Source organism: Mycteria americana, chromosome 4, assembly GCF_035582795.1.
Source record: "Mycteria americana isolate JAX WOST 10 ecotype Jacksonville Zoo and Gardens chromosome 4, USCA_MyAme_1.0, whole genome shotgun sequence".
NCBI classification, from domain to species: domain Eukaryota; kingdom Metazoa; phylum Chordata; class Aves; order Ciconiiformes; family Ciconiidae; genus Mycteria; species Mycteria americana.
The window spans coordinates 11,369,814-11,387,544 of NC_134368.1; the positions used below are offsets into that span (position 1 = coordinate 11,369,814).

The window sequence follows — 17,731 nt, forward strand, 5'->3', positions numbered from 1 at the left end:
CTATTTGTTTGATATCTGAATGAATTAAACTTTGGGGGTTGAGCTTGTGGCTGAAAGTTGTATGGAGAAAGCTTACTGACGATGTAGTGTATTCCATAATGATAGGGAATGACCAAGTGCAGGTGTCTTGCTTTTTTTCTTTTGCCCTGTAGCACTTTGCTCTATTAGTTCTGATTTAAATGTTTTTCCATTTGCAGGAGTTTAGAACTCTGAAATGCATACACCATTATGTAACTTAATTTGCGTTAAAAGATCCTCTGAAACAGTTCTAAAGAATGCAAACTTACTTCCTTCTTTCCACCAAACTCTTCTGTAGGCTTGGTATAAAATTGACCTCTCTAATTCACTGATCTATTTAATATTGTTGCTTTCTGGCGTGTTTCAAGGTAACTTAAACTTTAATTTTTTTCCAAATCTTTGTATGGTAGTTCGTTTTCTTTTAAAGATTAAAGTGACTTTAAATGATGGAGTCTTCTATCAGTCATTAAGCTTGCCAGTTGGTCACAGCTATGAAATGGTAATAGCTGTGATACTCCAGCCACATGGATGTATCAAACTGTTATCAAAGCTGGTCATAGTTTGTATTTTGTTTCTGTTTTATGCTGTGTGGAAGCGACTTAGTCTTTAGGCAGATGCTCTCTCGTGTGTAAATGCAGAGACAAGAAGATGTGCAGTTTTGTTTTTGGTCATGCAAGTAGCAGTGATGCTTGTGATGAGTGAAACAGAGGCGACGGGCCCCTAAGCTTGCGTATTAGTCAACGTTCAGCTGCTTTAGTACCTCAGGCAGTTTAGAGACTAACTCTGTTGCTAGAAAGATGCTTTAAATTTTCTCTCTTTAAATATAAGAATATATATGTAAGCATTACTTGTGTAATTGTGTGTCTGTCTGGAGTTTATGCTCATTAGTATAACTAAAATGCTAACACTTCTGTGTAGACAAGGCTGTAAACTGAAACAGCAAATAAGTTTATCTAAACACTCTGTAGTCATCTTTAAGGATCACTATACTTACCTGGCAGAACCTCACAGACAGCATAAATGGCTCTAAGTTTAAATAGCTTTGGTGATACCTTTACTAAAAAGAAAAAATACCAAGTTGGGAGTTACCAGGTTTCTGCGGGTAAGGTGTTACTGAAGCTGTCTTATTCCTGAAGCTGATTTACGATGATGTAGTATTCTCTGTGCTAATGATACTGGTGGGATTGTTCACAGAGATTGGAGTACAGTTGGTCTCAGTAATTGATATTTATTACTTCTAGTAATTTAGAGTTGACTGCATATAATTTTTTCTGATTGGGTTGACTTTTTAGATTCTAGCCTGCTAGAAATAGAGGTATACACTAGTGAAAAGAGTTGCTCCATTGAGTGTGTTGCAAAGACAACTTACCTTTGAAGCCAAAATATTAGCTGGTGCCTGTTTGTGTTGCTTGATACCCTTATATACAGGGGCAGTGAACTTCCCATAAAATAATTTTTGTGAAGTAAGTGAGATTTATTTCTACCTACTCTCATCTAGGCACCTGCAGTTAATAGTTGGGGTGCTTATGACAGTATAAAGATACAAGCCAGGTAGGGTTTTTCTGGGGAAGGCAATACCATTGATTATAATGACTGGTATAATTGGGGGGAATGAAGTTTTGGGGCATACAATTTTAGGCTAGGGGAATCATGCTCTGGAGGAGCCACAGGCACTTCACTGACCATGCTTAAGCAGTTGTGGCCTCTACAGCAGCATGTGCCATGTAAGAGTAATCCTGTCAAGATGTGAGCTTAATGGTTGGTGGTAAAGGTGGCAGATAGAAAATTAAAAATTATTAAATTATTGGGCAAGGAAGAAAGAATGAAATAACAAACATTATAGCACTGTATAAATCCATAATGTACACAGCACACTGTATGAAGCTCTCATTTCATCTGAGGAAGTGGTGGTGGAAATGTTCGAAATAGTAGTATACACTAGGAAAAAAAATGGAAGAGAAAAGGTAATCGTATGTATACAAAATATTCCGTGGGAAGAGACTATATATAGCAGAACTGTTTTCATATTTTTTTCTTCTCTGCCATTTTAAAGATGGAGGGAGAATGATCGAGTTGAGGTGAACAGAAAATGACTACTTCTCAGTGCTTACTTTCATTTCATGTACCCTAGTTCTTAGCCAGACTGCAGGTTCAAACTACAATGCATGCTCTGTTCCACTATGCTTGATTAGATCCTGGGATGTGATACTTCTGGTGTCCAGAACACTTTGTAATAAATGGATGCAGAAAATAGGCTAATTCATGAAAGAAGGGTTTTTCAAGGGCCGTTAAAGGTAACGGTACAAATACAGCCTTAGTTTGAGAAGTAGTAGGAGGCTACTTGACGGTGGGGATGTATAGCAGGGAATACCTCTTGCTGCTTGTGAATACTATTTTTGTGTTTTAATATTCTATTCATGTGTATCTATTCCTGGCGATTGCCAAAAAGCATGTTAGCTTGGCTCTGCTTGTAGTCTGATCCCATATGGCCTTTGTTAGGTAGAATGGGTAGAGCAGTCAATATCAACTGCAAATAACTGTTAGAATTTGTGGAATTTGTCCACACTTCTGTTTTGTGTTTGTGTGAAAGATTAAGGTGCTTCTCTCCAGTATTCAGCACTTTCCTGGTTATTCATCAAATATAGGGGCAGTTAGATAGTTCTGTGCCTTTTTTGAAGCTGTTTTATTGCAAGTGTAACTTTATTCCTGTAAAGTGCCTCCCCTTTGATACAGTATGTTCTCAATGCATTTTATTGCAGGCTTTGATGGATTCCAATCTTCCTAGGTTACAATTAGAACTGTATAAAGAGATTAAAAAGGTGAGTTTCTTTCCTTCATGTCCTTTTGAAATATGGTATTTAGTAAGTGGTTTAGTATCACGGAATGTGGCATTAGTGTAAATAAATAGCATATGTCTCTTAAGATCAAGGTCAAAGCTTCACTTTGGAAGGATCTGTCAATGCTTAATGTATTATTCTACCTAGTTCCTCACTATTGGCCCCATTGTTTAGATTTCACCACTCCTGAAAGCTTATCTGGCAGAAAATGTGTGAGCATTTGGTGTGAACAGCAGTCTGAATTAACCTTAGTGACTCTGCACCCAAATAAATAAGGCATATTCATGATATTTGCTCCACTGACTGAGCTGGAAAGAATAACTTCAAGCAAGAAGGTGGTGAAAAGTAGGTGGAGGACAGTGATATTCATAATTTGACATAACTTCTTGAGGGAATAATTTGATCAAGACCTGAAGTGACCTGATACAAGTTTTAACTACTTTGTTTTGTGAATGTGTGATGTGTTCTTACAGCTTCTGTAAGAAGCATAGGTAAAAATACTGAAGCATTTCTCTTTGCACCAGAAGTCCCAATTTAACTATGTCCATGGCAAGAATTTTAGTAATAGCTTTTAAGTATATGACTACAAAATAAAAATGCTGTGTTCAGGACAGTATCACTGAAATCATGCCTCTTGCATCTATAAACACATAGCAAGGCTTGTATAGAGAGAAAATATAGGTGTTATTTGCCGGACAGTAATGCTACTGCTTTTTGTTACACTTTTTTGGGATTGATAGGACTCCAGAAAATAAATAACAAAACCAATGTGGATAGCTTTTCTTCTGTCAGATGTGGACTACTTGTAGGCCCTGTATGAATATCTTACTCTATTTTTGTACCTTAATTGAATGCAAAATTTTTGAGGATATAGAAATGGATGTCTAGCTAATTAACAAAAAACAGCCAACAAAAATAGCTCTGAAGTTCCTGCATGTTATGACCAGGTGCAGGAGGAAATATTTTGTTGTTCAGGTGGCATGTGCTTCTTGAATAATTTCTCTCAGGTTCATGGCAGAGGCCAAGAGAGAGAGGTAGCAGGCATAACAGAAGCACCCAGCAGACTGAATTTTGTTTGTGCATCGGTTGGATCACTTTAGGAGCCATGCCAGAATCTGTTGTTTGGCTCTGAACCTGAAAAATGCACATTTTGTAATTCAGATGCAAGTTTGTTTTGTTTTTTTTTTTTTTTACTTGTCATGCTAACAAGACCGTAAGCCTTTGATATACTAGCTAAAGAAAATAAGAAAGAAATGACAGTTTTTAAATATCTCAGCTCTGTCTTTAAGAGGGACTTGATTTGAGAAGCATTTTGGTTAGGTTCACAATTAGGTACATCATTAGGTACACAATTTCTCCTAGACATCTATCAACTTCCATAGTTTTCTGTATTTACAACAATACTAAGGAGCTTTAGTATATCCTTGACACTGGGTCTAAAGGCAGTCTGGCTCAAGTCAGGTGCGCAACTGAAGGTGTCAGTCCAGACAAACAGGTACTAAACTTCAGCATGCAAGCCATTATGAAGTGATACGGATCAATATGTGGATTTTTTTTGGTCTGTTCAGGAGCTGAACGTTATTTATTTGCATATCTCCACTGCTGTCAGTTTTATGCTGCATTTATATCTCTGCAAGTGTTCCAGTGATTTTTAGACTCTCATATCATCAGTGTGTCTTTGTTGGTTGATGACTTTCTCTGTGGTATTTTAAGCTGATTTCAGCAGAGTGGAGATTTCAGACATTTCCTTCTCTTTCTTGGTGTTCCTTGGTATTCATTTTGGGTCACTCGGAAAATTCTTAATACCAGCTAGAAAAATGAAGGCAGTCATGGAGATGACTTGACTTCCTTTTGGCTAAAGGAAATTTATGGCTTCTAGACCCCTTACATTTTTATCTGTTTAAGTATAATGGTATAAAACTGTATACTATTGTATATTATTGGTATTTTCTAGGAAGTGGTTTTGCTTGATGAAATGTAACAATTATATACTCTGTCTAGAATGGTGCTTCCAGAAGTCTACGTGCTGCACTCTGGAGATTTGCTGAGCTTGCCCATCTAGTTCGGCCTCAAAAATGCAGGTAAACACATCCTAGTAATGTGTTTAAAAAAAAAAAAAAACAACACACAAAAAAAACCACACACATCCTAGAACTTTCCAAAGAACATGTAACAAAATATAGATGTTAACAAAATGTTGCCGTTCTCAAGTTTTAAATATATATTTAGGAGGTTGGAAGAATTCCTATCACATTATTGTCTCTCAAGTAGCTTTATTTGTTTAGCTGGTTTTCTTTTAGCGAAGTTTTAGTTCTGTGCTGTACATGACTCTGGGGGAAGTGGGGGGAAAAACTTGTGAAGACACTGACTTGTATTTTTAAGTGTATTCTCTTTAGTTCTATCTTAATGGCTGTAAATTGTATTCAGAAGTTTGTCTCTTTTTTTCCTACATTCTATGTAGCTAACAGGTCCATTTTGTACGATTTAGTAATACCACAGAATTTGAGTATGAATTAAAGATGTTTAGATGGGTACAGTTGTTCTTGTCTCAAATCAGTTTTTCTCCTTTGCCATACTTAGGCCGTACTTAGTGAACCTTTTGCCCTGTCTAACACGAATAAGTAAGAGACCTGAAGAATCGGTACAAGAGACACTAGCTGCAGCAATACCAAAAATCATGGCAGCATTTGGCAATTTTGCAAACGACAATGAGATTAAGGTATCTTTCTTTAACCTATTAGTGCTCCCTGTTACATCTCGAAGCACAGTAAGCTATCAGCATTATCAATCAGATGTTACAGAAAGTAGTGTTACAGCTGCATGTCTGAATTAAGGCAAAAGTTGCCCTTGCTTGATGTACGTTAAGTAATGCTTTGAATGAATGAAAAATACATTTGCTGACTTCTTAATTCAATTCTGTCTTCTTTTCTTTCTCATAAAAAGTTAAGTAAGATATCTTTGTTTCTAGGTTTTATTGAAGGCTTTCATAGCTAATCTTAAATCCAGTTCCCCTACTATCCGTCGAACAGCGGCAGGATCAGCAGTAAGCATCTGTCAACATTCACGAAGAATGCAGTATTTTTATGCCTGGTTATTGAATGTACTTTTAGGTAAGAGTCAGGAAAAAAAAAATTGCTTCAGATATAAGAAGCATGACATTTTTTTCGGTGTAAGACACTTTTCATGTGAGAGCTTTTCAGGCAAAGCAAGGATGCTTAGACTACCAGTTACATTGTTAATGCTTTCTCTATTTTGTATTAACTTAGATGAAGATATGACTAAAGCCATTTGTATCTCTGTGTGTGCTGCAATGCTAATTCAGTAATGTTGAAAAGAAACAGCCAAAGCTAGGGAAGCAAGTATCCTGTTGGAAAATGAGGAGGTCTAGGGATTCTGGAAGAACTTCCTCAGGAGTCTGTGAAGACTTGCATTGTTCAGCAGCTTGGCTGTTGGTGCAGCAGGTCTGAGGTGGAGGATATGACTGCTGTTCTCTGGGTCACAAACATATACCCTGTAACCTTTTTTAGGAGAAGTACCATGTAGATTCTTTGTTGAAAACCGAACTTAGACTAGAAATGGAATTTTTTTATTTAAAAGCACACAATTTTGCATCAGGTATTGCTTCCATATTTCTTCAGCTGCGAAGTTTGCATGGTCTTTGGGGTGTTTTGCAACTCATGATGAGATGCTTGTCTGCACTGTAGTGGAAACCTTTGCCTCAGTTTTGTTACTGATGAGGGGTTCTTTACTATGTAGACTATGTTGCAAAAGGAGAGGTAAGGAAGACCAACAGATACATAAAGCATTATCCTGTTAGCCTTGCTTCTTTTAAAAACGGGTGAAAAATTCAAATGCCATGTAGTCACTTTCCTCACTCTGTGTAACTTGAAAATGGTGTACTTCTGTGCACACATTGTTCTTTCCTCCCTCAAAGGTGACGTTTTATAACGTCCTGACAATGGTACTGAATTCTAACAGAAGCACTAATAGGAACTCCATGAATTGATTCTGATTTTCCCCCCCCGCCCCACATAGAACGTCGTGTTTTCTTATGTAACTTATATTTGTTCTTAATATGTTTTGGGTTTGACTTTGTGATTAGCAGGTAGGTATATGGAACAAGGTTCCCAATACTTGAAGGAGGAGGCAAAAGTGTAAATGTTATTCATTAGGATAGTAGCATGTGTGTGTGTGAGGGGAATTTTGTTTGGCCTTAATTAAACTGCCAAGTGGAGAGAGGAGGCAGGTGAAGGGAGCAAGAGAGTCTAGATCACTTGGTGAAAGCAGCAGGTATTACGAAAAAGACTTTTTTTGGTCTTTTTATTGAGCAAAAAGAGGTAGGGAACAGGGAAGGTGAGACAGGGTCCTCTGACCATTGTCCCACATTGCTTAAATCATTGTCAGGAATATTAAGTAATGCATATTTTCAAACATTTCTACATTTAGAAAGCATTCTTAAGTTGCTGCCAGGTTTTGGTTTTGTTTGGTTTTTTTAAAGAAGCTATTATATGGACTGCATGAAATAACATTTGTATTGAAAGTAACCACTGTCAATAAGTGATTTGGCTGCTGCTTTTCTACTCCCAGGCTTGTTGGTTCCTGTAGAAGATGATCATCCTACTCTTTTAATTCTGGGTGTTTTACTTACACTAAGATATCTCATACCTTTATTGCAACAACAAGTAAAGGATACCAGCCTGAAAGGCAGTTTTGGCGTAACAAGAAAAGAAACAGAGATTTCACCTTCACCAGAACAACTAATACAGGTAAAATATGAATAATAACCCTAACCTGAAGAGTACTAATAGGAAGGAAAAGAAATAAACCTTGCATATAGTAAGATACAGCACTAGTTTGATGTTGAACATTCCGCATTTTTTTTCTCAAATTCCTGTTCGTTTTGGTAAATGATAGTTGGTCCAGTGACTGGAATTATTGATAAATAGTGTTAATGACCAGAAATCCCAGAAAAATGTATCAGCAGTACTTGTTAGGTGTTCCCAAAGGAGCTAAAGAACTTCATGATCGTTATGGTGTTCTTTGATGTGATTCCTCCTTCTATAAAAATAAACAGAAACAACAGACTTCTACCAAAAAGGCGGTTGAATGGCTACAATTAATTGACATTTTCCTCTTGAAGAGTGTGGTGAAGATTAGATATAGCAAAAGTCAATCATTTTTAATGCATCACTGAAATATAATGTGGTATACGAGAAGAAATGTAGTATATTGTGTCTTCATATAGACTTACTCGAGTACTTTGTTGGGTTTTAGGTTTATGAATTGACTCTGCATTACACCCAGCATCAGGACCATAATGTTGTGACTGGAGCTTTAGAGTTGTTACAACAACTCTTTAGAACGCCACCACCTGAACTTCTCCATGCCCTGACCGCTTCAGGGGGCATTGCACAGGTCAGTGTATCCAAAGATGAATCTGCCAGCAGGAACCGCAGTGGGAGCATAGTGGAACTTATAGGTAAGCTATATTTTTGGTAATTTGAGTAAAAGGAGATAAACATGCATCACCAGCTCTATTTCTCAGTGTAAGCCAAAGGAATGAAGGATAAAATGAAATGCATACAGTTATGCTTCACTTCCCCCTCCCCCTGCCCCACCTCCAGGTACAGTAAGAGGTTTTTTTCCCCCCTTTCTTTAAGTGGGTATACATTCATCGAGTAGTGACAAACTCGGAGTATTTTTTTACAGTTTGTGTTGATGGGGGTTTTTTGTTACACAGAGCAAGTTAATTAACTGTGGTGACAGATTTTTTTTTTCCCCACAAAATTAATGTTCTTCTCACCAAGCATCTGACAACTGTGATTCATAAAAAGCTGATCTAATCAGAATTTATATTAACGGATAGCTCCTTGCTGAATACCAAAACCAGCATGAAATTAAAGCATGACTTAAGTTTATCCGTAACTTGTGAAATCAGCTATCAGTGTTCTTGTCTGTGAAGTGCATGTTCTTACAATTGTCTCTTAACTGCTGCTTACCTGTTTCAAAAGAATCAATCTCTGATCGGATTTCCATAAGGACTTCTGTATTGAACTAACAGATCATTCTAATATTGCTGCTAATAGAAGGTAATTCATTAGCCAGAAGCAATCATAGCAGTGAAATTTAGAGCTTTTTTTTTTTTAAAGCAAACTTTGCACAAGTGGCATGGAAAAACAAAAAGTCATTTGATGGCTAATGATCCAAAAAACTTGGACTTCAAAAGCAACAAGTTTGCTATTTCTTCCTGGCTTTGGGCTTTTTTTTTTTTCCCTTCCCATTTGTGGCTATTGGAATTCCTTCATGATTTCAGCAGCTCGGTCTTTGCCCTGATGTGTTACTTTCTGTGATTTGCAGCTGGAGGGGGGTCTTCATGCAGCCCTGTTCTTGCGAGAAAGCATAAAGGTGATTATTTTCAAAAACAAATCTTTAATTGCATTCCTTTCTGATATTTTTTTTGTGTTTATTTTTTCTTCCCCCTCCCCACTTCATTGTCTTGCTGAACTTCAGTCTTCATTCACAGTTGCCTTTGTGTTATCAGCTGAGCTCAATCACTGTAAATCTTAAAAGAATTATGACAAGATTTCTGATATTGCAATCAACATATTCTACAATCATTCAAAGCAGTATAATTCTTATTTTTGCTGTAGTTCACTGGTAAAATTATGGTGATGAATATTGATGCAATTTTCACTTTTAAAGAGCACATCTAAAAATAATCCCTCTGAACAGGGCATTATTCCTTTTGATGGTGATACTTAACCTTTAACATAACTCACAAAATAGTTAACCTTCCTGGTTTTGTTAGGCCTGGTTTTTTTCTTCTTCTTTCACTAATGCACGTGTATGTTTGCATGCTTTGATATGATGCTTTTTTATTTCTTTTTCTGTTCTTGATGATTAATGCTATTCATTTTGTGTCTTGCTGTGTATATTTTAATTTCTTTCTTCAGTAAGTAATTAATTTAGCAGGATTTTAGATAATACAATTTGCTCTGAAGTATTCTTTTCCCAGTTTGTGCATGAAAGTACTTCATATCTAGTTATACATCTACACTTTGCTTAAAATCAATCGTATCAGTACTAGAATCACTCTAGATACAGCTGCGTAACAGTTTCATTGCCTGTTTTAGGTGAGCAAAATGTTGCTACTGCTGTGGAACCATGCGTGAGTGTAGTGCAGTCAGTAGTAGCATAGTAAGCAGAGAGATGTGCAATACTGAAAAGCAAAACTTCAAGGAAAAATAGTTTTTCCTTGAAGACTAAATAAGATTATACAAACTTTTAAGGATCGTTATAGCAACTAGCTTACACTTTTTCCAAATATGTCCTCCCATTTTTGTGTGCAAGGAATCTCATAATGCTTAAAGAATATATCTGTATGCTTTAAGAATATACCTAAATGTGAAATAGTGGGTAGAGCTGAATGAAATAGTGCTTACAGATGCAGTGATAATTTCTAGTTTGGAAACAACAGAGTGAAAGAAAGGGTGTTCTGAAAGTAGATACTGCTGCAGCATCTGAAGGTGAGACAGAATGCAACAAATCAGAATAACAAAGCATAACACTTTCAAATGAAAAATGGTAAATCATCATTTTCATACTTTGAATTTAGTAGTCTTAGTGTAACCTTGAAGTATTAATAATAGTGGAAATTCAATTAAAGTACTTGTTAAAACACTAACCTTTCCTTCACTCAATGGGAAAACATTTATGAGTCATCAGCTTCTATCCTCTTTCAAGATCATGGTATGAAGATCTTGTGGTCTAAAAAATGTCATAAATGAATTTAAAGAAATCTGTTCACAATTTTGTTTTGTACAGGTTTAATTTCAAATTGTAAATTGTTCATTTCCTGCTGCATTCCGTTGTAGAAAGGAGGGAAAAATCAAGCCTATTCCCAGTTCCTACTTGAAGTAGTTTTGCAGTCTACTACCATATAGAGTGGTAGGCTTCTGCTGTTGGCTGTGGATGAAACTTCTCTAGCTGTAATACTCCTTTGTGTGTAGGGGTGTAAAGTGAGGCTGATCTACAGAAATCTGTGACCCTGGTCTCAGAACTCAGATATTCCATGTCTTTTCAGTCTTACTGCTTTAGACCAACTTTAGTTTTGAGCAGCTGGCCTGTGTTGGTTTGTTTATGTTTCAGCTTCAGATAATTATTTGCAAAGAAGGCTGAAAACTCATTTTGAAATGAAAGCCTATGTTCTGCATCTTAACTGATTTTTTTTTTTCCAAATAGTGGAAAAGTATCCTGCAGCTTGTTTTATATACTCATTTAAACATACAAAGCCTAATATGCTTAATAAGTGTTTTTCAGTGTCCTTCCTCTTTCACTTGGTTTTAAAAGGTGATCAGCTGTGGAAAGCAGGAGAATATCCTGGTTTGTTTCAGTCAAATTCATGTAAATGTGAGAGAGAATAGAGAAGAATATACTCTTTCATGCTTTTTGTTGGGAACTCTTAGCAGGATTTTAGTCTTTTGTAGGAGTGTATGGTTCTCAATTAATTACTGTTATTTGACACAGAACATACATGGAAATGTCATGGTTACTTTTCTGCCTTAATTACAGGTTTGAATAGCATAAAACATACTTTTCGGAGGAAGACAATTCTGCAGTGTTACTGCTATGTATGAAAGCAGTTGTGATAGAGAAATTAATACAAAAGTCTGTTAAGGCCTTTTTTAGCCCTGGTAACTTAAATGAGATGCAAAAGAATTCACCTAGCGTTATCAAAACATTGGTATCTTGCATGGTGAATCTTAGACTGCCGGTGAAGCTTATTGTAAATGGCAAAACAGGCTTATCTCAAAGCAGTTATCATGAATCCCTCTGTCTCAGCAAGTGACTTGCAAGATCCAGGATGGGCTCAGTAGCTCCCTCTGCACTCTGTATCCTGTCCCATTTACAGACTTCTCAGTGCAGTTATGTCCTTGGTTTGCTTCCAGGCAGTGTGCATCTGCAGGTATCTTTCTCTTGCCACTGCCTCTATTTAAAGTAGACGTTATTTTGTGAGTAAGAGAACTCTATGATGATTGTGTTAGGTTACAAGTGATTCTCATTTTCCTATGGCAAAAGCCTCTCTGAAGATTTTTGCCTTAGTAGTCCCTGGATCTTAATGGCTCTTGTCCATGGTTCATCACCCTGTCCCACTTATGTTGTCTTGTGCTTCTAGTCTATGCTGCTCTTCCCCCTAGGCATTTTCCATTCTGTTATCATTGGACTCCCAAGCCCCAAACTGCAAGTAGCCTTTGATAATATTCATAGCCTTAAGGAGGGAGAGGTTACTTATTTTATTACTTGTGATGCTTTTAATGGCCTGAGTTGAGGGCAGACATCCAGATGCCAGGTATCCAGCCTTTAGTAATAGGACATACTTGACGGAATTAGTGGGGTCTTAAACATTGTCCACAAAAATAAACTAGAATGAATAAGGTCATAGGTAGTTTCCTGAATGGTTACACTGTTAAATAAAATTACCTAACTGTGTATTTTCTTGTCACTGCTGTCTGTTTTTCTCCTGATCCAGATAGTGAGGGACTGGATATTCCCTTTCTTCATTCCTTTCTCTTTTCCATCTGTTGCCTGTCATAGCTTTGAAAAATGATTTGGATAAACTTTTTAAAAAATAGATTTCACATCTAACTGACTTCAGCTGTTCAGCATTTCAAGTTGACTGTAATTTTGGAAAACTGTAAAGGTTTTTCTTATATCACTTATCAGGGAAAATACTTCTTGGTGAAGAAGAAGGTTTGGAGGATGATCCTGAAACCCGATCAGATGTCAGTGCTGCATCATTTGCAGGTAGCTGGCTTTCCCTTTAGCAGTGCAATCAACCTGTGTTACTATACATTACAAATCAATTCTTTCATTGCTCTATATAAAATATAAAAGTGATGTGTTATGGTGACTAGGAAGTGGATGGGCACTCAAAAGACATGCTAACAAAACTGAAACCATAAATACTCCTGGGTGTAAAACTTATACGTACCTAATGAAGTTGACTGCATTTTTTTTTTTTAATGGATAGGCTGTCATACTGAGCTACTGGTACAGATGGAATGGCATCTTACAGATGCTTATTTCCCTACCTGTGGTTTAACTGTTTAGTTACACACTTTCTTTAGCCTAATTTAATGTGTGGCTTAGTATGTGGTGTCCATATCAAGAGTGAAACACAAGTTTAAACACTTGATTGACTCATAAATGTCTGTGTTTTGCAGCTTCTATGAAGGGTGAGATAACCAGTGAACTAGCTTCTTCATCAGGTGTATCAACAGCTGGGTCAGTAGGGAGTTCAGCTGCCGATTCTACCGGACATGATATCATTACCGAGCAGCCACGTTCTCAACATACATTGCAGTCAGAATCTGTAGACCTGACAAGCTGTGATTTGACAAGTACAGCTACGGAAGGGGAAGAAGATGATGTGCTTAGTCGAAGCTCCAGCCAGATCAGTGCTGTCCAGTCAGATCCCACTATGGACTTGAATGATGGTACACAGGCTTCCTCACCAATTAGTGATAGCTCTCAGACTACTACAGAAGGTCCAGACTCTGCTGTAACCCCTTCGGACAGTTCTGAAATTGTAAGTGTGCAACGGGCAGAGGGGGGATCCCCTTCTACTGAGGGGCCTGACATATCTCAGAGCTCTTCCATGGAGGGCCCAGACTTGGATTCATCTACTTACTCGTCTTCTACTTTTCCATCCTCAGCTAGTAACAATGGAAAGGTCAGCAGCTCATGCCTCTATTGGAGAGCTTGACCTCCTTTTAACACTTTCAGCAGTCATTAAAAACTACAAAGCTGTAATCAGTGTGTTCACTGGGTAGGTCATGTGAAGGCATTAATAGATTGTCACTCACTGGAAGAATGTCAATATCAAAGGCTTAACATAAATATATCCTTTAGTAGCATATCATTAATTTTGTATAGATATTTTAATTGTTTTGATGCAGGAGGACTAATGGAAGTGTTAAAGGGTGAACAGTCTATTTGGAATGATAGAGGAATACTTTTGAAACCTAATGCTTCACATTGCTTTTTCACTTGGCAACACAACTCATTTTTTGCCTCTTTATTCCATCTTAAGGATTTCTTCTATACTGAGCAAATACTGCATGATTTACTAATGTAGCAGTTACATATCTAAAACACCTGAAATGTGCACACAATATAGCTATTTTAAGAAATTTGTCTCTTTTAGGCAAGTGTATTGTGAGGTTGTAATAAAAACAGCAAAAATATAATTACTGGGAGCAAGAGCAGAAAATGCAAACATTATCACACTTTTGACTTACATCTGCTGATAGTAACTTTGGAAGAGTAGTAGTCTCTTACCACCACAAAAAATGGTAAATTTACAGTTATGGTAAGCAAATACTCCTGCAGCTGTGAGGATTCAAGAACCAAAGGAGTGATGATAATTGCACTGCCTCTGAATTAAATGTAGGCAGTGCAGAGCCCAAAGTGAGCAGGCGTTTATTGACAAGTTGCATTTATTGACAAGATGCATTTCTTGCAAATTCTTGTCAGACTGTCGCATATGTCAGTTTGCATACTGTTTACAAGCAGTAATTACAAGTAAAATTATTTTTTCCTAATTGACAGGCTAAGTGGTTGTCCTACTTTACCCACACATGGGCTTTTTAATGAACAGTTTCCAGCTGCTTGTAAAGTCAGGGAGTAACTGAAGAAGTGTCTTCTGATAAACTTACAATGAAATGTTTTTACTGTCTTTTATTAACGTTATCAAATTTTTTTGTCTTTTATGGTTATTTTTCCATATACCTACTGCCTATATATTGCATTGGTACCAAGGGTCAAACTTTCTTCTGGAAGTGTCTATTTTAGTAGTCTCTGGTTTAGAATGAAGGAATTAAAATATGTTCACTTGTCATTTTTTGTCCTACACAGTGTGTTCTCAGTTTGACTTTACATATCCAGGACAAGTGTAGTTATGGGAGAGTTTGACAGCAAGGGGCGAGTTCAATTTGTGACAGTAAAAGTGTTGGTTGTGATTTGTAACTGCTGAGATAGAGGAACAGTTGTGTTTGAAATAAGGGAGCAAGGAGGGCTGCAGGGGAGGCAGTGCACCAAGTGTTCGACTTTCTTACTGTTAATGTCCAAGTTCATGGCTCAAGTGGGAGACGTTCAGATGTAACTATGGCCTCTAGTAGCCCAAATGCTGGAGGAGGAGGGGAACTGCTTTGGGGTCTGCACGCAGCTGTATACTAATATTAATCAAGCTCATATTTGCTTTCAGATTATTTCTAGATTACTAACACTGCATGTTTGAGATTTAATAGTGTGTGGTAACCTAAGTTATTTTAAGTCCTGTCCTTGCACTGTGTAGGTTTTGGAGGGTACTGAAGGACAGTATTCTGGAATGCAAATTGGGCAGCTGCAGGATGAGGAAGATGAGGCTGCAAATATTCTCCAAGATGATTCATCGGAGTCTTTCAGAAATTCTTCTATTGGTATGTTGATAAATGGGGGGTGTGAGGGAGTGGAACAGAACTGGTGACACCTTCAAGGCAAGTGTTACAGGTGCATCGGCTGCCTAACTTCCAAGGGACTGAAGACTCATGTAATGGATATGAAAAACAAATAACTAGATTGAAATGTAAAATAAGGAATATATTTCAACACTTCTAATGAATCACTTGTTTTGATCACTGCTAATTTATTTTTCATGTTTGTATAATTAAGTTCAATTAAAGTGCTTTTAGTTTGCATCTGAAATGGTATTTAATGGATTGCCTTTTTCTAAAGCTCTTCAACAGCCTCACCTGTTGAAAACCATGAGCCATAGTAGGCAGCCTTCTGATAGCAGCGTAGAAAGATTTACATCAAGAGAAGATGCAGCAGATCCTGGTGATCATGAAAATAAGGTGAGAAGTAGTCACAGTGGTCTGGTTTAAAGTTTAAAACAACTAAGTTTGGAAAAAAGAAATTGCAGTTATGATCATGTAAGTTAGTAGTAAATGTGGGTAGCCTGTATATGTAGTATGCTTCATTATAGGTCAAAATAACTAAGGTTGAATAGTAAATCAACAAACTGCTGAGAACACAAACCCCTTTTGTCTGTGCATTAGTAGGGTACACTGATACTTTATTACCCGAAATATCTTTGTGCTGGTTGCTAGCTTTGTAGGTAACTTTATGATCTCCTCAAAAGTAATTATGTCGTACTCTTTTTGAGCCTCTCTTTCTGCAGAGAGGCTCATGCCATTCTAACCACAGGTTACTGATTTCCTGTTACAGTTTTTTGACTTTAGCTTTGGACCTTGTTCTGAGCGGAGGTAAAAGGAGTTCGGTTTGTGGCAGGCAGAGTTAGGTCAGCTTGGGCTACTGGGGAACTCTAAATGTGAAAATAGAGGAGGTTGTGATCCTTCTTTGGAGACAACTTAGGAATTAATTGCTTCTCATACAAAGTTTCCAGACACCATTGTTTGGTGACAAAAAGTGGTTTATCAGACTCCTTCAGATGTAAATAGCAAGTCTGGGTAATTCAGAAAATCTACAGAACGACTGTTGTTTCTGTGATAAACCAATTCTGATACTGGATACAAACTTCCCAAAAGCATTACATTTTAATGCCTTTTTTGGAATATGTATTAAACACATTTTGTATTACAACTTATATACATTTGGGGATGTGCATTACTTATAAAGCTTGTTATGCTTAATATTTTATTTAAATTGAAGATTAATTTTTATCTATATAAAAATTGTGATTTGCCTTTGATAGCCCTCCAGGGTAAAGGGAGACATAGGTCACTATATCGATGGAAATTCTGCTCCTTTAGTACACTGCGTTAGACTTCTGTCAGCCTCTTTTCTACTTACTGGGGAGAAAGGAGGTAAGTTTCTGTTCAAGACTCATTGGTTCGTTGTCTCTCAATGTACAAAGCTGGAAATGTGACCAGTTTACTCTGTCTGGTTTTTAATCTCACTTTATTGGAGATTTTGGGGGTGGGATTTTTCTGTGAGAGTCCTGACTTAAGTAATCACATCAGAGTAGAGAAAAACCTAAAAACACTTAAATATTTATGCCATTTTACAATGAATCCCATTTTGAACCATTGGACATCTAAAGAAGTATTATGGTAACTTACCCTGTAAGTCAAATACTTAATTACATTTACAACTTGTAAAGTCTTATGAGACTTAACCTGTGGGGCCATGACGGTTTATAGATTGCATGAAGCTGCGAAGACAATGTAATATCTGTATTTCTTTTTATCAGTGTTGGGTACCCAGTTTGTCCACTATAAAAGTATCAATACCTCAGTAAGGAAACAATTTTCTGAGTCACAGTCCATTCTGTGGAAACTCCTAAAAACAAGTTCAGAAGAATATAGTTCTTTCAAATACTTGTCCTAAATATTTTTACAATTGATTTTTTTTACAATGCCTAATTTGTTTTAATGAAAACAAGATTAAAAGTATCTTTTTTTAGCTTTATCACTCAGTTGTGTTTGAATTCAGTGTTAATTTTTTTGAATGTACGTCAGATAGAGGAAGTGTTGTACCCATTTGTGTTTGGGAAATGTAACTTCAGATTTTAAATGATTCAGCTGTCATCAAGCAGAGAATTGACCTAAGGTTTTCAAAGACCTAGCTGAAATCTCAAATTGAACTTTTTTCTCCACTTTTAACGTCTTAGACCACTTGCATAAGTTAGCGTGGCCATTTTTCATGTTTTTTCTTGTATGACGGTCAAAGAGAAGCTTTTTGATTTTTAGAGGAGTCTGTTGGGGCTCAAAAGAGGAGTTATTTACCTTTTCAGCATAGTGACAAAATGTCAGTAGGGATTTTCCAGAAAGCCTTTATGGCATACACTGCTGCTTCCATTTTTTTCAGTGGGAAGT

The 17,731-nt window shown here is 37.0% G+C and overlaps 1 protein-coding gene across 3 annotated transcripts in view; it reads left to right on the forward strand.

The window, feature by feature from the left end:
• HTT (huntingtin) overlaps window positions 1–17,731 on the forward strand; it is an 89,768-nt gene that overhangs the window by 8,379 nt on the left and 63,658 nt on the right. The window contains exons 4-15 of one of the 3 annotated variants that reach the window (XM_075499643.1): window positions 2,778–2,837; window positions 4,857–4,936; window positions 5,436–5,574; window positions 5,824–5,965; window positions 7,443–7,621; window positions 8,130–8,334; window positions 9,213–9,260; window positions 12,579–12,659; window positions 13,079–13,443; window positions 15,211–15,334; window positions 15,630–15,748; window positions 16,609–16,720. In XM_075499643.1, the coding sequence (XP_075355758.1) occupies window positions 2,778–2,837; window positions 4,857–4,936; window positions 5,436–5,574; window positions 5,824–5,965; window positions 7,443–7,621; window positions 8,130–8,334; window positions 9,213–9,260; window positions 12,579–12,659; window positions 13,079–13,443; window positions 15,211–15,334; window positions 15,630–15,748; window positions 16,609–16,720 (1,654 nt within the window). The remainder of the gene's footprint in view (window positions 1–2,777; window positions 2,838–4,856; window positions 4,937–5,435; window positions 5,575–5,823; window positions 5,966–7,442; window positions 7,622–8,129; window positions 8,335–9,212; window positions 9,261–12,578; window positions 12,660–13,078; window positions 13,444–15,210; window positions 15,335–15,629; window positions 15,749–16,608; window positions 16,721–17,731) is intronic. The other 2 variants (XM_075499644.1, XM_075499645.1) reach the window with 2 other exon arrangements.